Source organism: Coregonus lavaretus, assembly GCF_964263955.1.
Source record: "Coregonus lavaretus genome assembly, chromosome: 4".
NCBI classification, from domain to species: Eukaryota; Metazoa; Chordata; class Actinopteri; order Salmoniformes; family Salmonidae; genus Coregonus; species Coregonus lavaretus.
This window is the reverse complement of record NC_139991.1, coordinates 43,862,110-43,882,433: the sequence shown is the minus strand read 5'-3', so window position 1 is coordinate 43,882,433 and position 20,324 is coordinate 43,862,110. Positions and strand designations below refer to the sequence as shown.

Here is a 20,324-nt window from a genome sequence, read left to right as displayed (position 1 = left end):
TTGTGTCATAATGACTGTAAAGCCGAGTGTACACTACATGATTTTGGCCCTGATTTTGAGATCGGAGACAGAATCCCCATGTCGTTGCCTACTCGGGGCGCGTGGCCGTCACCAATGCTTGTTTAATGTGAGCGGGTTCGAGACACAATCTGAAGGCTACCGATCCCGTCTAAGAGGAGAAATCTATTTGTACGTTTTTAACCTCAACCTTTTCCTATGATTCATGACATTATTTTCAGTCATTGCACAACCCCAGTTCCTGAACGGTCACGTGTTGTAGCACACAGATGCTTAATTGTCAAGGCCTGGGAAGGTTTCTTTTTTTTTTGTTACCCAAATATACTGAACAAAAATATAAACACAACATGCAACAATTTCAACGATTTTACTGAGTTACAGTTCATTTAAGGAAATCAGTCAATTGAAATAAACAAATTAGGCCCTAATCTATTGATTTCACATGACTGGGCAGGGGCGCAGCCATGGGTGGACCTGGGAGGTGAAGAAGCCGGATGTGGAGGTCCTGGGCTGGCGTGGTTACACGTGGTCTGCGGTTGTGAGGCCGGCTGGACGTACTGCCAAATTCTCTAAAACGATGTTGGAGGCAAATTATGGTAGAGAAATGAACATTACATTCTCTGGCAACAGCTCTGGTGGACATTCCTGCAGTCAGCATGCCAATTGCTCACTCCCTAAAAACTTGAGACATCTGTGGCATTGTGTTGTGTGACAAAACTGCACATTTTTAGAGTGGCCTTTATTGTCCCCAGCACAAGGTGCACCTGTGTAATGATCATGTTGTTTAATCAGCTTCTTGATATGCCACACCTTTCAGGTGGATGGATTATCTTGGCAAATGTGAAATGCTCACTAACAGGGATGTAAAAAAAAATTGTGCCCAGAATTTCAGAGAAATCTTTTGGGGATCATTTATTTCAGCTCATGAAACATGGGATCAAGACTTGACATGTTGCGTTATCAGTAGATACTTTAAGAAAACATGAGTGGCCATACCTGTGACAAATAATTTTATAGAACTAACATAATAGATTTCCAACAGACGTGTTAATCAGACATGCCTTTTGATATTCATTAAAACTCATATGTACACAGTAACACCTTGAATGAATACATTACAAATCATATTACATCGATAGAAGCAGTACAAAAAGGTACCATCATTACAAACTTACAAACAACCTCAATAAAATGACACAATCTTAAACCTCAGACGTGTGTTAATGCTTTACTCTCAAAAGACCCAGACTTTGAGAGGTTACGTCCACCTGTACGTCCATCTTCTGCCATTGCATTCTCTATCTTCCACAGAACAGACCTCTTTAGGGTTTGCCGAAAGTCATGACCCATGAACACATACAGTATGGGGTTAAGGAAACTGTTTGCTGCAGCCATTGTGCCGCCCACCTTCAGCCCAGTGTCGAGCATATCAAGGCTGTGGTTCCCCAAGTTCAACTCCAACAGGACAAAGGTGTGATAGGGCACCCAGCAAACGAAGAAGGACACGATGAGGACAGTCATTATCTTGACAGGTTTAGTGGATTTCATGGGGCGACTCCTGAGCTGCACAAAGATAACTGAGTAGCATAAGACTATAATCAAAAGAGGAATCACAAAGCCACAGACAAATCGACTCAGAGCCACTGCCTTGTGACCAGTCTGGTAATCAGTGTAGCACAGTGTATCAGCCCCGTGTGTTTTGATCTGACGGTGGACCAGTGAGGGTACAGTCAGGGCAGCAGAGAGGGCCCACACGAGGACGACCACTCCGGATGCTCTGGGCACTGTCCGGTTGTTCTGTGCCCAGACAGGAAAAGTGATTGACACACAGCGGTCAACACCGATCAGAACAAGCAGGAAGACGCTGCTGAACATGTTGAGGAACATAGTGGAGGAGGTCAGCTTACACATGACCAGCCCAAAGGGCCAGTGTGAGGTGGCCATGTAAACAATGTTAAAGGGCAGACAGACACAGAACAGGAAGTCTGAGATGGCCAGACTGAGGTACCAAGTGGTGTTGACCGTTGTCCTCATCTTGAAGCCAGAAATCCAAATTACTATAGCATTTCCACTGAGACCCAGTAGTGATATAAGGATATTGATTACCATCACAGTTTCCACCGAAAAGGACCTGGGACGGTTGAAAGTCACTGAGCCACTCACAGAGATGTTTTCATATGTTCCATTGTCAGCAGTATAATCTTCTCCATATTCTTTATATTCAAAATCCTCCATGTTCCTGTAAGACTTTTCTAGTCAAAGACTCCTAAGACTTCCTGTTGATATACGCACAAATGATCAGCCAACACATTGAAAGCATACAATTACAGCTAGTCCTGTGCTCAAATAACTTCTCATTATGTGCCTTTTGTCAAACTTCAGACTTTAGCACTTTGACATAAAAAAGTGTAAAGTAAAAAACTCACCTTGTGTCAGTGAGAAATGACAGCAGCTATCACAGCATACTGAGAGTGTTCTCTGAGTTTAAATAGCCCTGCCTTTTGACCAATGGCTCACTTCTCCTTTCTTTTCAAGCCACAAAACCATAAAGGGGAACCTAGAAATAAGTAAAGGAACGAGGTGGGTAGATAACTAAGCATGTAATTGTAGCTGGATTTCCAACTGCAATAATTAAAAGTTGACAAATATCGTCTTCTTGTGTTAAACTTAGGAAATGAAATAAACCTGCACGGTTGGTTTGTTTTGTATGTTTTTTAGATTGCTGATAGGAAAGGTCAAGGATACCTCTCTTCACCATGACCACGAACACTCTTCTGTCACACAAGGGCGAAAATAACATACAAATCAAATCAAAGGTTATTTGTCACATGCTCAGAATACAACAGGTGTAGACCTTACCGTGAAATGCTTACTTACAAGCCCTTAACCAACAATGCAGAGTTTTTAAAAAGTAACAAAAATGTGCTAAATAAATGAAAGGAAAAATAGTAACAGAAAATGACAATAATGAGGCGATATACACCGGTACCGGTACCGAGTCAATGTGCAGGGGTACAGGCTAGTCAAGGTAATTGAGGTAATATGTCCCGTGTAGCTCAGTTGGTAGAGCATGGCGTTTGCAACGCCAGGGTTGTGGGTTCGATCCCCACGGGGGGCCAGTATGAAAAAATGTATGCACTCACTAACTGTAAGTCGCTCTGGATAAGAGCGTCTGCTAAATGACTTAAATGTAAATATGTACAGTACCAGTCAAGAGTTTGGACACACCTACTCATTCAAGGGGTTTTCTTTATTTGTACTATTTTCTACATTGTAGAGTAATAGCGAAGACATCAAAACTATGAAATAACACATATGGAATCATGTAGTAACCAAAAAAGTGTTAAACAAATCAAAATATATTTTAGATTTTAGATTGTTCAAAGTAGCCACCCTTTGCCTTGATGAAAGCTTTGCACACTCTTGGAATTCTCTCAACCAGCTTCACCTGGAATGCTTTTTCAACAGTCTTGAAAGAGTTCCCACATATGCTGAGCACTTGTTGGCTGCTTTTCCTTCACTCTGCGGTCCAACTCATCCCAAACCATCTCAATTGGATTGAGGTCGGGTGATTGTGGAGGCCAGGTCTTCTGATGCAGCACTCCATCACTCTACTTCTTGGTCAAATAGCCCTTACACAGCCTGGAGGTGTGTTGGGTCATTGTCCTGTTGAAAAACAAATGATAGTCCCACTAAGCCCAAACCAGATGGGATGGCGTATCGCTGCAGGATGCTGTGGTAGCCATGCTGGTTTAAGTGTGCCTTGAATTCTAGTATGTGTGGGTGTGTGGTTAGAGTCCAGTGAGTGTACATCGAGCCTGTGCAAGAGAGTCAGTGCAAAAAATAATAATTGATAAGAATAAAATAAGGGGGTCAATGCAAATAGTCCGGGTAGCCATTTGAGCTTATGGCTTGGAGGCAGAAGCTGTTAAGGAGCCTTTTGGTCAGAATCTTGGCTCTCCGGTACTGCTTGCCGTGCGGTAGCAGAGAGAACTGTCTATGACTTGGGTGGCTGGAGTCTTTGACAATTTTTAGGGCCTTCCTCTGACACTGGTATAGAGGTCCTGGATGGCAGGGAGCTTTGCCCCAGTGAAGTACTGGGCCGTACGCACTACCCTCTGTAGCACCTTGCAGTTGCCATACCAATTGGTGATGCAACCAGTCAGGATGCTCTCGATGGTGAACAGTGAGTACAGGAGGGGACTAAGCATGCACCCCTGAGGAGCCCCTGTGTTGAGGGTCAGCGTGGCGGATGTGTTGTTGCCTACCCTCACCACCTGGGGGCGGCCCGTCAGGAATTCCAGGATCCAGTTGCAGAGAGAGGTGTTCAGTCCCAGAGTTCTTAGCTTAGTGATGAGCTCGGAGGGCACTATGGTGTTGAACGCTGAGCTGTATTCAATGAACAGCATTCTCACGTAGGTGTTCCTTTTGTCCAGGTGGGAAAGGGCATTATGGAGTGCAATAGAGATTGCGTCATCAGTGGATCTGTTGGGGCGGTATGCGAATTGGAGTGGGTCCAGGGTTTCTGAGATAATGGTGTTGATGTGAGCTATGACCAGCCTTTCAAAGCATTTCATGCCTACAGATATGAGTGCTACAGGTGGTAGGCTCGTTGAGTGCGGTCTTAGTGCCAGCATCGGTTTGTGGTGGTAAAAAGACAGCTACGAAGAATATAAATGAAAACTCTCTTGGTAAATAGTGTGGTCTACAGCTTATCATGAGGTACTCTAACTCAGGCAAGCAAAACCTCAACACTTTCTTGATATTAGAGATTGCGCACCAGCTGTTGTTAATAAAGAGACACCGCCCCCCCCTTGATCTTACCGGAGGCTGCTGTTCTGTATTGCCGATGCACGTAAAACCCAGCTAACTGTATATTATCCATGTCCTTGTTCAGCCACGACTCTGTGAAAAATAGGAAATTACCGTTTTGAATGTCCTGTTGATAGGATAGTCTCGAACGGAGCTCATCTGATTATCCATTCGCTGACGCAGTCTCGCCAGGCATCTGGTTCGCCGACCGCTGTAGTGGCGTCTCCTCTTACTAGTGACAGGGATTTTGGGTCTGGTCCGGGAAGAGCAGTATATCCTTCGCGTCAGACTCATTAAAGAAAAAATCATAGTCCAGGTCAAGGTGAGTAATCGCTGTTCTGATGTCCAAAACCTATTTTCGGCCATAGGAATCGATGGCGGAAACATTATGTACAAAAAAGTTAACAGTGCTAAAAAACACACAAAATAGCACAATTTGTCAGGCGCCTGTAAAACGGTGGCCATCCCCTCCGGTGCCATTCTTATTCCTGGTCTAGGGATGACCTTTTACCTTTTATATGACCTTTTAACCTTTAGTTAGATGAACATGGATGTTTTTCACTTTAGGCTAATTTAGATAGGCCTCTATATGTAACATTTATTACATAGCTTCCGCCGCAGTCACTCCATGGTCAATCACTCCATTGGAGCCACTACTCTGGTACTGGTCCTCAATTGCCAGGAATGTAGTACACACCTGGGTGATGCCAGTTCACTTGCAGAAGTGAAGTATTCTTTACATACATTTCCTGGTCTACCCTTTCAACCTTTAGTTAGATGACCATGTATGTTTTTCACTTTAGGCTAATTTAGATAGTGTACGAAAGACTATTGAGAGTAAATATTAGTTCATCATAGGAGAGCTGTAGCTCCGCCCACCGGTGATGTGGAGCAGAGCATGCTGGACGATCTCTGAGGAGAATGAAGTAACTAGAGAAAGTACACAAGCCATGATAAGTTCCAGCCATCTCCTGCGATTATCTTTAGTTAGCATTGTTTTAGCCAAGGCCAGTGTGCGTCCATTAGAAATGTGTGTTCATATTTCTTACAATTCATGTGTTGTGGATGCACTCCTTTGTTATACTAATTAGCATTTTTATCGCGAGATAGAAACTGTAAGCTTTCTAACCCTGTTGTTTCTGTCATCTCATTTCAGACATTTAGCAGTTCAGTGTCTAGTCTTATATGCCCTGTGGTTATATGGATGTATACTGTATAGATTATGTGGGTATTTTGTTAGCAATGAGCCTTGTGGATGCATTATACATTCAAATTCATGCAGTTGTGTGAGGATGATGGTGCTGCTCAGTAGTGCTGTGTAGTTGCACTCCTCTGATCATTCATTAGTGAAGTCACAGCCATGTTGTTAGGTTGTATTGCCCTGTGCAGCAGATAACCTATTGTAGCCATATTATGTATAGCTTATGTAATTGGAGGTTGTATTAAGCCTATATCTGCAATTTACTATTGTATTTAATTTCCCCCTTTTCAGAACCACACACACTCTTCGTTAACACAGTTGTCAAGCCATACACTGTGCTGTGCTGTTACCTCTCCATGTGAATCATCATCATTAAACAACCTCAACTGGAATCCTACCGGTCTGTCATCTGTGCCCTTACAAGCACCTAGGAGAGAACACATAGTGCTAATTAAAACCTAAACCTACAGAATATACAGTCCACCAAGTCCTTAACTACATTGTGGTCCATTCGAGATGGATCTTCAGTGCTTTTTCCCGGAGCAAGATGCAAGACTACTAAGTGAGTGAAGCTTTCACACAGCCAGCAGTTCATCCGAAGCGTCAGACACGGTCACCACAGCATCTACAAGATTACGAGGTAGGCTATGTGAGCCATAGACGGCACGCTTCACCACACCATAGCACAACACGGTATGATGTACATGGGCAAGAAGAGGAGTGGTATTCTCATCATGAAGGAGCAGCCAAGATGGCCCCCTTCACCTCGCCATGTGCAACCTCATCCACTCGCCAGGTTCAATGGGATGCTGCCCCAGAGAGGGACCATCAGAGCTATCACCACAGTGGGTATGGTTCAGAACCCCAGCTAGCCCACAGCCTGCAGAGAAAAAGAGAGCACATGAAGGTAAGCAGAAAAGCCTCCACACCGTACGCTTACCGGAAACACAGGAAGCTACCAATAGCTTACCAAGCAGAGCTACAGGAGATCCGGAAAGAGAACAAGAAGCTACGTGTCTCTTAACCAGCCGTACAGAGAGAATTTGCCAAGTTTGACGGAGTTAAACAGGAAATGAGGACGCTTGTAGATAAGGTCTGCAGTCTCCAGCCACCCCTTGACCCGACTGCAGCCAGCTACACCCCCACAAAGTCTACTCAACAACAATCTGGCCCCGCTGCACGAATTGAATCGGTTCTCCCAGTCCACCTCATTCCCCCACCTGAGCTAGAGGAAGAGTTCAGCGAGGAGTTCAGCGAGGAGTACGATAATGATGAAGAGGAATACAATGATGTTGAGTGGCCTGATCCACCACCAAGAATCAGAGCAGCCAGAGAAAGAACAAATGGTACACCTCCTGGATAAGATGATGAGTGAGCTCAAAGTCATGAGGGATCAGGCTACTTCTGCTGCTGCTAAGCAGAGCAGACCAGCATCAGTAGTCAAGACTCCAGGCCACCCTCCAAGAGAGGCTATACCTTCACCGTGTCCCAGAGAGTCAAGTTACCACCCTGATGTGGACTATAGCCAACCTCCTCACCAGGCCAGTGCTGCACCTTCACAGCGCTACGTCGGTGCAGTGACCCGGCAGTCTTTTCCTCCTATGGCTCACCCTCATGCAGCAGCCTATGAGCTACGAAGAGCCGCCAGCCAAAGGCAACCAGAGCACTCACCAGGTCGTCAAACCGGTCAGGTTCCATGGATACCTAGGCCAGACCATCAACCCCATCCACAGCCCCCTAGAGGCTTCACCGCCCCAGCAGCAGTGCAGACCTACAGAGGGCCTAGGCCAACCATCCCTAACTTCAACAGCCGACACCCAAATGAGTTCGCTCGCCTGAAGATTGAACTAGGGAACCTCCTGCCAGCTGACGGGAACGAGCTCTTTAAGTATCAGATCCTAGTGGATCACTTAAAGCTAGAAGAAGCCTGCCTAGTGGCAGATTCATATCTCAACTCCCACATGCCTTACTCAGACACCATGGCAGCCCTGAACGAGAAGTTTGGACAGCCACACCATGTTGCCCTGAAGAAGATAGCCAGTGTCATGGACTCTCTCGATGTATGCCATGGAGATACAGCTGCCTTCGAGAAGTTCGCACTACAGGTCCAGTCCTTAGTGGGCATGCTCCGGACACTGGGTACAGATGGCGACAAAGAGCTGATGTGTGGGTCTCATGTGGCATACCTACTCAGCAAGTTACCACCTGAGATGAGGTCAGACTTCCACCGTCACATGTTTCATCAGCCAGGTACCACATACACCTTACTTGAGTTCTCAGAGTGGTTACAGTACGAGTCCTGGTGTCAAGACTATGATGGCCAGTCTTCAAGCAAAGGGCATAAGGACAGACTTGGGCAGAAGTCAGAAGGGCGCCATGGGAAACGGCAAGAAGAAAGGCAAAACCATACTGTCCTTATTGCAACCACCCTGAGCACTATCTCAACCAGTGCTCAGCCATCCAGACGCTCACCAAGGAGCAAGCAACAGAGTGGATCAAGACCAACAAGAAGTGCTAGTATTGTGGAAGGGATCATCAGGCGTCACAGTGCACCCTCAAGAAGCCCTGCGGTCTCTGCAAGGGAATGCATCTACAAGTCCTTCACGAGGTCAATGCCAGAACCCCCAAAGAGGCATCAAAATAGGAGAGCTGCCCGGTAAGCACAGCCACAGAGATGCTTTACCTAGACAGACCAGCTGACTGTAATCGCGTCCTACTGAAGTCCCTGTGCCCAAGGAAGCGAAGGTAACCTGCCTAAATGATTACCGCCCCGTAGCACTCACGTCGGTAGCTATGAAGTGCTTTGAAAGGCTGATCATGGCTCACATCAACAGCATCATCCCGGATACCCTAGACCCACTCCAATTCGCATACCGCCCCAACAGATCCACAGATGACGCAATCTCACTGCCCTTTCCCACCTGGACAAAAGGAACACCTATGTGAGAATGCTGTTCATTGACTAAAGCTCAGCGTTCAACACCATAGTGCCCACAAAGCTCATCACTAAGCTAAGAACCCTGGGACTAAACACCTCCCTCTGCAACTGGATCCTGGACTTCCTGACGGGCTGCCCCCAGGTGGTAAGGGTAGGCAACAACACGTCTGCCACGCTGATCCTCAACACTGGGGCCCCTCAGGAGTGCATGCTTAGTCCCCTCCTGTACTCCCTGTTCACCTACGACTGCGTGTCCAAACACAACACCATCATTAAGTTTGCTGACAACACAACAGTGGTAGGCCTGATCACCGACAACGATCAGAGCCTATAGGGAGGAGGTCAGAGACCTGGCAGTGTGGTGCCAGGCAACAACCTCTCCCTCAATGTGTGCAAGACAAAGGAGCTGATCGTGGACATGGCAAAGGCTATAGGTTATTGTAAAACTACAAATATCCTTATCAACAGCATGCTGACCGGGAGTTTTGTTGCACCTGCCCATTTCTGACAAATACCCACCTCACCACGACTTTAAGACTAACTGTTTATGTCCTTCATCTCATTCGCGAGTAAAGAGCTGTCCTATGCTTGTGAACATAAAATAGTCTAAGAACAACTACCCAGGTGCTACAGAGGGTAGTGCGTACGGCACAGTACATCACTGGGGCCAAGCTTCCTGCCATCCAGGACCTATATACTAGGCGTGTCAGAGGATAGCCCAAAAAATTGTCAAAGACTCCAGTCACCCAAGTCATAGACTGTTCTCTCTGCTACCGAACGGCAAGCGGTACCGGAGCGCCAAGTCTAGGACCAAAAGGCTCCTTAACAGCTTCTACCCCCAAGCCATAAGACTGCTGAACAATTAATCAAATGGCCACCCGGACTATTTACATTGACCCCCCCTCCATTTGTTTTTGCACTGCTGCTACCCGCTGTCTATTATCTATGTATAGTCACTTTACCCCTACCTACATGTACAAATTACCTCGACTATCCTGTACCCCCGCACATTGACTCGGTACCGGTTACCCCTGTAAATAGCCTCGTTATTGTTATTTTATTGTGTTACTTATTATTATTTTTTACTTTAGTTTATTTGGTAAATATTTTCTTAACTCTTTATTGAACTGCATTGTTGGTTAAGGGCTTGTAAGTAAGCATTTCATGGTAAGGTCTACACCTGTTGTATTAGACGCATGTGATAAATAAAGTTTGATTTGATTTGATCAGGGTGCTCCTACACCATGGAGACCGTACCCTCGACACCTACGCTATTCTGGATGACGGGTCCGAGCGTACCATGCTCCTTCCAGATGCTGCACAGAAGCAGCTTGGGTTACAGGGGACCCCAGAAGAACTAGCCCTCAGAACCATCGTATTCAACTGCTCCTACCAGTTCCAGGGTCTCAACCTGAATGAGTCCCTGCTGCCAGGACCTACCTTGGGTGCGTCACTCCTGGGAGTACTGTTGCAGTCCCACGAGCACGCTGTTGGGATCAGTGGCGATATCAAGGGGATGTTTCATTAGGTCCGCCTCCTGCCTGAAGATAGGCCCATCCTACGGTTTGTGTGGCGCGACATGAAGAGAGAAGAGCCCCTGATGTCTTTGAGTGGCAGGTGCTTCCCTTTGGCACCACATGCAGCCCATGCTGTGCAATCTTTGCCCTCCAGAGGCATGTCACAGAAAACAGCGAGCCTGGCGAAGATATTCGGTTCTCCGTAGAAAGGTGCTTCTACGTTGACAACTGCCTCCAGAGCGTGCCAACACCAGCAGAAGCCAGACAGCTAGTGGACAAGCTACGAGAGCTCCTGGCATCTGGCGGGTTCGAGCTACGCCAGTGGGCCTTCAACATGCCAAGCATCATCAATCACCTACCAAAGGAGGCCAGATCAGACAACCTCGAGCTTTGGTTTGCCCAAGAGAAAGAATATTCACCTGAGTCTATCCTAGGCCTCAGCTGGCACCTTGGGGTACAAGCATCGAGCCGTGGACTACGGAGTGCCGACCATACGGAATATGTACAAGGTTCTCACCAGCCAGTATGACCCCCTTGGGATCATTCTGCCATACACCACCTGAGCCAAAGTGTTGGTCCAGCGCCTCTGGGACAAACATCGGGACTGGGATGACCCTCTTCTCCCTCAAGATCTTCTCCCAGCTTAGAACAATTGGGAAGGAGAGCTACAGATCCTACCAAGCATCACCCTGCAGATGTCTACCAGTCGAGTGTCACCAGAGAGGTTCATGTGTTCTACGACGCGTCAGAGAAGGGCTACGGGTCTGTCGCGTACCTGAGGACAGAAGATAGTCACAAAAAGACCTACCTGTCATTCCTGATGGCCAGGTCCAGAGTTGCTCCTAAGCGCCTACATTCCATGCCAAGACTGGAGCTCTGTGCAGCCGTCACTGGAGCCCAGCTTAACAAGCTGCTAGAGAAAGAGCTTACCTTGAAGATTGACCAGACCACCCTGTGGACAGATTCCACAAACGTGCTGATGTGGCTGCAGTCGGAATCATGCCGTTTCAATGTTTTTGTAGGCACTCGGGTGGCCGAGATTCAAGTACTTACAGACCTCCGTGCGTGGCGCTTTGTGGATTCGGCGAGGAATCCCACAGATGACATCACAAGAGGCAAGACTGAAAGACCTTGTGGAGCCCAACAGATGGAGCCAACCACCGTTTCTCCTTCAAAGTCCAGACGAGTTGCCAGCTAAGCCAAACGCTCATCCTGACGAGGACACATCTGAACTCCGGAAGCCCAACTTCTGCTGTGTCACTGCAGTTGCTGGTCCCCAAGACCCAGATGTGAGCCAGTGTACCACATGGAAGGAGCTTCTAGAAGTCACTACGCAAGTGCTACACGGGGCGGCAGGTCAGGGTGGTGACCCTACTGCCGAAGACTATCAGAAAGCGGAGACCGTCATTTACAAGAGAGCCCAGCGAGAGAGTTTCCCAGATGAGCTCCATCTCCTGAAAGCTGGCAAGCCTGTCCTGTCGAGTAGTCGCCTACTTACTTTGTCACCTGAGCTTGACGGGTCCGGAAAGCTCATCCGAGTTGGTGGTAGACTACTTCGTGCCGAAGATCTAGAACATGCTACAGTTCATCCCATCGTCCTCGATCCTGGTCATCCATCCACTAGACTCCTGATCCAAGATTACGACAACCGTCTGTGCCATTCCGGCCCTGAGAGGGTGTTTGCAGAGATCCGCCGCACCCTTTGGATCCTCCGAGGGCTGGAAGCCATCCGTTGCTTCCAGCACACCTGCACAGAATGCCGTTGATGGAAATCCAGACCTACTGTCCCCAAGATAGCTGACCTGCCAGCTGCACGCCTGCGCCTCTTCAAGCCAGCCTTCCACTCCACGGGCATGGACTGCTTCGGGCCATTCCAGATCAAACTGGGGCAGCACGTCGAGAAGAGATGGGGGATAATCTTCAAGTGTCTCACCACGTGGGGTGTATACTTGGACCTCCTGACCAACATCAATGCTGACTCCTTTCTGATGGCCCTTAGAAGATTCATCGCCTGCCGAGGGACGCCGGCTGAGCTGTTCTCTGACCAGGGAAACGAACTTCCAGGGAGGTGAAAAGGAGCTGCGTGAGGCCTTCGCTGTTTTGTCTCCCAACCTGCAAGAGCAGCTTGCAAAACAGAAGATTGCCTTCCGCTTCAACCCCCCTGCAGCACCGCACTTCGGAGGAGTTTGGGAGAGAGAGACTTGCTCCATTAAGACTGCAGTGGGTGCCCAGTCAGTGACCGAAGAAGTGCTCAGAATTGTTCTCATTGAAGTGGAGGGTATCCTGAATTCGAAGCCCTTGGGCTACGTGTCCTCCAGTATCGCAGACCTGGACCCCGTCACCCCTAACCTCCTGTTGATGGGGCGGCCAGACGAATCCCTGCCGCAAGTGGTGTACCCGGAGACTGAGCTCCTTAGCAGACGTTGATGTAGACACTGCCAGATCCTGACGGATCACTTCTGGTCCAGCTACATCAGGCACTACCTACCCAGCCTGCAAGCCCGCCAGAAGTGAAATTCCATCCCTGCCTACCTCAAAAGGGATATGGTGGTTATGTTGGTGGAACCCCAGCTTCCGAGAGCCCTCTGGCCCATCGGATGTGTCATTAAAGTTCACCCAAGCACAGATGGTCATGTGAGGTCTGCCGAGGTCAAGATCAAGGACAGAACATACACCCGTCCTGTTGCCCAGTTGGTAGTCCTCCCAGCTCTCCCGGACAGAGAAGACGATAACAGTATGCCTGCTGTAACCTCTCCCAAGAGCCCTTAGCCTTTCTCAGGAGCAAATTGACGTCGCAATTTGGGGGCGGCTGTACGAAAGACTATTGAGAGTAAATATTAGTTCATCATCGGAGAGCTGTAGCTCCGCCCACCGGCGATGTGGAGCAGAGCACGTTGGGCGATCTCTGAGGAGAAGGAAGTAACTAGAGAAAGTACACAAGCCATGATAAGTTCCAGCCATCTCCTGCGATTATCTTTAGTTAGCATTGTTTTAGCCAAGGCCAGTGTGTGTCCTTCAGAAATGTGAGTTCATATTTCTTACAATTCATGTGTTGTGGATGCACTCCTTTTTTATGCTAATTAGCGTTTTTACCGCGAGCTAGCAACTGTAAGCAGTGTTGCCAACTCCTCAGTAAGGAAAGTAGCTATTGGCTGTCCTAAAAGTCGCTAAATGACGTCATCACCTAATTTGCATAATTGGCCATGTGCATGTAATTGTGATGGACACTGTAGGAGAGAGGAATAATGTCATGGGAGAGACAAAAAGTGAGTGAAAAACACCCTACATTTACATCCCGCCAGCCAGCGGCGGCTTCCCGCATGCGCGATTCATTTGCAGTCTGGATGCGGAGGGGTGAACATCTCCTGCTCTGACTGCAGCTGGGAGGGACTGCTGCGCGAGGACTGGGCCGCCTGTGAGTGCTTTGGGACGGGTGGGGCCCACGGCAGCGCCCACGGCAGCACCCGCTGCTCGTTGAGAAAAGTTTGTCGCTAGTCGCTTTTTTGAAAATGTGTCGCTAGAGGGGTCTGAAAACTGTGGGGATCTAGATGTGATGACTAGCTTAGAAAGAATGCATTAATGATTAAACATAAAAGGTTTGTACTGTACTGATATAAATTGTTTCACATAACAAGCTGTGATTCATGTGAGGAATGTTAGGGAGTAGGGTGAGACAGACTTGTATTTCTCACAGACACGAACACTGCCTCTTTGTGATCTGTGAACCGTCCTTGGACGTAGGTACAAGGAGTACAGGGGAACAGAGTCTATGGGTGATGACTCTACAGGTTGTGATGATAACAAACTTATGCCTGGCAACAGTGTGCAACAGTGGAGCGCCAAGGGGCTGGGACCAGCCTGTGCGCCAACGATTGGCTGAGTAAGTCTAAACCACGCTCAGTCTCTACTCTGATAGGCCCAGCAGGGAGCGGGAACTATCTCTGTCAGATTATTTTAAGAAGAACTCATAACTATGGCTTAGTTCTCTGAGTGCCCTGCGTGGTATTTCAGTGGACCTGTATATACGAACATCATATTTACCATTGAAGTGTTTTGCATTAATTAAAATACTAGTCTATTTTAGAAGACGTGTATTGACCTCTTTTGTTCCTAATACCAGATTTGAATTGACGCAACTTAACAATTGGTGACCACCGACTGTGATCTGGTAGAAGGGACTTCGCTGGGTAATGTCCGGCCCATTGGACATCTCTGTCATTGAACGGTGTGTTTCACAAAGAGTCCGGACTACTAAAAACAGATAAGCAGACACCTATTGTTATATAACTAAAGTTCTGCACATTGGCTTTATCCAAATTAATTTTGTGAAACACCTGTCTGATGTAAGTGAACTAAATTATGAAACTATTATGAGTAGATAAGCACAATATTGTGACATGCAAACATTTGGTGAATGTGATGTTAAACCATGGTACCAGAGAGTATTTGTACTACCGGCAAGGTCCGTAACTGCGGGGTACGGCTAGGTTCGGAGACTATACTGACATCTATCGGCAAGGTCCGTAACTGCGAGAGTACGGCTAGGTTCGAAGATACAGGGAATAATTGACTTAAGTAATTGCTATCGGCAAGGTTCGTAACTACGTGGGTGCGGCTAGGTTCGAAGAATTACACCGGCAAGGTACGTAACTACGAGGGTACGGCTAGGTTCGGGAAATTTTAGATAAATACTAGCGACTGGCAAGGGCCGTAACTTCAAGGGTACGGCTAGGTTCAGCTGAGTATTTTTTAGATAGGGAGGAGGATAGTAGGCGATTTTGAATTTGACAATGTAAAGGTAAAGATAATGAATAACTAGTATGACTAAACTGAAACGTTTGAACTGATATAACTGAACTGTAACGTTGGTGTTTGAAATAACATAATACTGGTTTTAAATAATTATGTTGAAGCAATTTGGTTTAGTATTTGATTTAACGTTTGATGGTTAACATAGCATAATACTGGTTTTAAATAATTATGTTGAGGCAATTTGGTTTATTATTTGATTTAACGTTTGATGTTTGACCCTGCAAAATACTGGTTAAATAATTAGACTGAAATAATTTGGTTTATCGTTGAAATATAAATATGCACTGACTTTAACTAATTAGGTGGGAATAATTTGATTTAAATAAATAGACTAACGTACTTTAAATAACGGCAGAATATTGGAAACGCTGAAACGAAAAGCAGACAAAGCCTGTTCCGACTGGACACAGGAGGGGAGGGGCTGGAGACAGAGAGAGTGTGGCTTTTGGAGTCAGGAAAGACTGGGAGTTGGCTGGGAACACCACGGGGCGATTGTTTCTGAGGTGCCTGTGGGTTTCTGACGATATATACGTATGAACTTGCTCACCCGAACGTAGACGTACATCATGGGTGAGAAAGTAGAGAATATTTACATTTGCATTTTTGGTAATTTAGCAGACGCTCTTGTCCAGAACGACTTGCAGGAGCAATTGTGGTTGGGTGCCTTGCTCGAGGGCACATCGGCAGATTTTTCGCCTGGTCGGCTCGGGGATTGGAACCGGCGACCTCTCGGTTGTTGGCGCGGCGCTATTGGTCACTAAGCTGCCTGCCGCCCCATATGAGTTTAAGGTTGTGCCGTTGTTTGATCATGTGATAAGGTTTAATGGGTAATCGGACCATAACTAATGTGGTTATAGAAGTAATGTATAAATAGTGGAGAGCCAATAGGGGGCTCTATTGAACTATTATGTTTTGTTGGGCATTTCGGTGGCATTTCGGTGAAGTCTGTGTGTATGAGTGAATTCAATGGCTGGTGTGGGTGGTGACCGGATGCTACTGAGTATTTGGTTTGGTAATGTTGAATGGACGATTTGTAGCGTGTTTTGGGGTTAAATAGAAAAACTAACTTATTCAATAGGGAATGGGTGAAGGGAGAGAGAGCATTACTTTGTGTTGCTGAATGAGGTGAAAGCTAGTGCAGTTTTCATTTGGTGACGTCGCTTGCTCTATGAACTGGAAGTATTTACTTTGAAAGCATCGCGGAATGTGTGGAGTGACTGGCGATGTATGGAGAGGGTCCCTGGTTCGAACACAGGTAGGGAGAGTGGGTAAAGCTTTCGCATTGGGGCTATAGACCTAGATTACTATGTGGATTGAGAAATGTGAAAGGTTGAATTAGATAGCTTAAGTAGAAGTATTCTAGAAACGTCTATGAAAATATGTTACAAGGTACCCGCGCCTTCCCCGTAGTTCAAAAATGATAGGGATATGAATTAAATGTGTGCTGGTAAATTATAGCAAGTATTTGTTTTATTAATTAGGGCCTAATCAGAGAGAACAGTTAAAGAAATTGAAAAGCGAACTGAAATGGCGATAGAGCTGTGAAAATTGAGTTGAGGACAAAGGAGAGTAATTTATGGCTCTGGTTAGCGGGAGAAAAAAATAATAATAGAGACAGTCAAGCGAGTTGGGTTGAGCTGTGGGATTTCAAGTGGAGGTCTGAATGCTTGACTGGAAGGCAGTGCTTTGATACATTCTAATTGTTATTACTTTATTCGATGGGTTGCTTGACGCCAGTGGTGTTACTTTTGATGTAACCGTGATTGTATTGGCTAAAAACTGAAATATGACATTTACAGGGGAGACAGATTTTCCGAGGGGGTTGATAAAATAATTGATAATGGATAATTTGAGATGAGATCACATGTAGCAGAGTTAGGGTAATCAATTAAATAATCATTGTATACTCGGGGAATTTTGAGTGGTTTTATGGATTAGTTATGAGGAATTAGATTGATAAAAAACAATTATTGATGGGTTAAGACTGGGGATATCTGTATCATGTTTTGTGTGTACTACCATCTTTAAATTATAACCAGGAGAAAGAGAATTAGCTCAACTCATTGGAATGTTGCCCAGGGCTAGGGGGAGCAGTAGTGAAGTTAGGCAGTAATTAGGTCATAAAAGTGAGATACCAAATTAAGTGAGGCCTGGCTATTTGTGTCACGCCCTGGCTCTGGGACTCTGTTATGTTGAGCCAGGGTGTGTTGTTTCTATGTGTTTTGTGTGCTAGGGTTTTATTCTAGTTCATTTGTTTCTATGTTGGCCGGTGTGGTTCTCAATCAGAGGCAACGTGTATCAGCTGTTGCTTGTTGTCTCTGATTGGGAACCATACTTAGGCAGCCTGTTTTCCACAGTGTGTTGTGTGTAATAGTTCACCAGTCAGAGGTGCAGTGTTTGTTTCCTCCATTTGGATAGGAGAGAGTTTCCGCACTTGTTGTGCGCGCTATTTTGGCGAGTAGAGTTTTACGCGTTGTGTGCATAATTTTCGTGTTTTGCCTTCCGGGCTCTTGTTGACGCCCGTTAGTTTTTTGTGTATTTTACTAAAGCCTGTTGGACGAAGCCTCTGTTTCCTGCGCCTGATTCCTGCACCACATCCACATTTTCACACTGACAGAAGATCCCACCATAACTGGACCAAGCAGCGTGTCCAGGAGCCAACGCCAGAGGTGACTCTGATGAATATCAACCTCGACTGGGTCAAGCAGCGTGAGGAGGAGAGAGGCTGGACTTTGGAGCAGAGGAGCGAGAGTCTGGCGAGAGCCATGGAGGCCTGGCCCACGGGGAGGAGAGACGCCCAGAAATTTTTTAGGGGGGGGCTCACGCCGTGGACGACGGGGCAGCAGGAGGCCGGGATAGAGTGGTTCAGCGGGTTGGCAAAGGAGGCCGCCAGGTTATGGGAGTCACTGGTCACCAGGGGGAAGGAGAATGTAGAGGCACGGCGAGAGGTACTGGGGTGTGTTGCCAGTCCGGTCCGGCCCGTTCCTGATCCCCGCGTAGGGCCAGTGGTGTGTGTCCCCAGTACGGTCCGGCTTGTTCCTGTCCCTCGCACCGAGCCTGTGGTGCGCGTCGCCAGCCCGGTCCGGCATGTTCCTGCTCCCCGCACCAAGCCTATGGTGCGCGTCGCCAGCCCGGCCCGGCCTGTTCCTGCTCCCCGCACCAAGCCTATGGTGCGCGTCGCCAGCCCGGCCCGGCCTGTTCCTGCTCCCCGCACCAAGCCAATGGTGCGCGTCGCCAGCCCGGCCCGGCCTGTTCCTGCTCCCCGCACCAAGCCTGTGGTGTGCATCGTCAGCCCGGTCCGGCCCGTTCCTGCTCCCCGCACCAAGCCTGTGGTGCGCTTCGTCAGCCCGGTTCGGCCCGTCCCTGCTCCGCGCCACAAGCCAGTGGTGCGCTTCGTCAGCCCGGTTCGGCCCGTCCCTGCTCCCCGCACCAAGCCAATGGTGCGCGTCGTCAGCCCGGTCCGGCCCGTCCCTGCTCCCCGCACCAAGCCTGTGGTGCGCGTCGTTAGTCCGGCACAGCCCGTGCCTGTTCCACCGGTGCCTGGTCCGGCACCGGTCAGCTGCTCCACTCCGGAGCTAGAGCAATCCGCTCCACCAGTGTTCAGTCCAGCTCCGGCCAGCAGGGCCAGACCGGACCAGGGGCGCTTTGGGGGGTTTGTTGGAGGGTGGGGGTCAAGCCCGGAGCCGGAACCGCCTCCGAGGAGGAATGCCCACCCGGCCCTCCCCTGTTCGGTTTATGTTTGGCGCGGTCGCAGTCCGCGCCTTTGGGGGGGGGGGGGTACTGTCACGCCCTGGCTCTGGGACTCTGTTATGTTGAGCCAGGGTGTGTTGTTTCTATGTGTTTTGTGTGCTAGGGTTTTATTCTAGTTCATTTGTTTCTATGTTGGCCGGTGTGGTTCTCAATCAGAGGCAACGTGTATCAGCTGTTGCTTGTTGTCTCTGATTGGGAACCATACTTAGGCAGCCTGTTTTCCACAGTGTGTTGTGGGATCTTGTTCCGTTGAGGGTTTGTGTTTGTAACCAAGGACGTCACGTTATCGTTTTGTTGTTTTGTTCGTGAGTTCTCTAATAAATAAGTATGTTCGCATTCCACGCTGCGCCTTGGTCCTCTGTGTATGACGATCGTGACAATTTGTGGTTGTTCTTTTTCAAATTGGGTTTTTCAAACAAAAAACAACACACCTAGTATGATGTTTATAAAGCCTTGTTGTTTCAATTTTGGGGGGTTTTCAGCAGGTCAAGGGTGATAGGTCTTAGAGGAGCACACACAGTGAATTTTATGGAGTTTTTTAGGTTTTGGCTGAGTTTGGGGTATATATGATTTCTTATGAGAATGAATGTCATGAGGACTTAATGAACACTTGGGATAACTAACATTTATGAAATATTTAGAATAATGGTAATGTTTGGTATACTGTGGGATGGAACAGTTCGTTGAATAATTTCAATTGCCTCTGAACTCTGTTTTAACCTTCTGGTGTTAATTAATCATCCACACTAGTAAATTCTAAAGGCATGAGAGGAGGACTTTAAGATAGTAAAATAAACTAAGTTGAGGGTAATTTATAATACTGTGAAAAAGATTATAATTTGGTAATAATATATATGATTTGAACCATAAAATAACAGAAGAGAGAGTGGAGGGATGGCAATTGGATAATGAATTACCAATATTACCTAAGTGATTGTTTAGGTAGGTGGTAATATTGACACATGGGCAAATCATGTGTCAAAAGGGGGATGGTAGGATTAAATAATAAATATATGCGAAGGAGAGGACAAAATACTTTAAAAAAAACCCAACAAGAATAGAAATTGAGAGCTGAACATGTATGTGTGAAGATAGTTTATTAACCACACCCGTATGTCAGAGGTTTTGTGCCCCACAGGTGAACTAAAGGAGAAGGTGACCCACTATCTAACCAGGTGACTGGTGAGCATCCAGTCCCTAAAGAAGAAAAACTGGAAGCAGGCCTGTTGGGAAGGGCCCTATCAGGTTATATTGGTCACTGCCTTTGCCAGCAGAA

General features: G+C 47.2%; 1 protein-coding gene across 1 annotated transcript; it reads right to left on the bottom strand.

Moving 5' to 3' along the window:
* Positions 1–1,146: 1,146 nt before the first annotated feature.
* LOC311127093 (chemerin-like receptor 1) lies at positions 1,147–2,477 on the bottom strand. The gene is made up of 2 exons (XM_084158858.1): positions 2,445–2,477; positions 1,147–2,294 (listed from the first exon to the last, which is right to left on the bottom strand). The coding sequence occupies exon 2, from the start codon at positions 2,251–2,253 to the stop codon at positions 1,228–1,230; it is 1,026 nt and encodes a 341-aa protein (XP_084014984.1). The 5' UTR covers positions 2,254–2,294; positions 2,445–2,477; the 3' UTR covers positions 1,147–1,227.
* Positions 2,478–20,324: the final 17,847 nt, after the last annotated feature.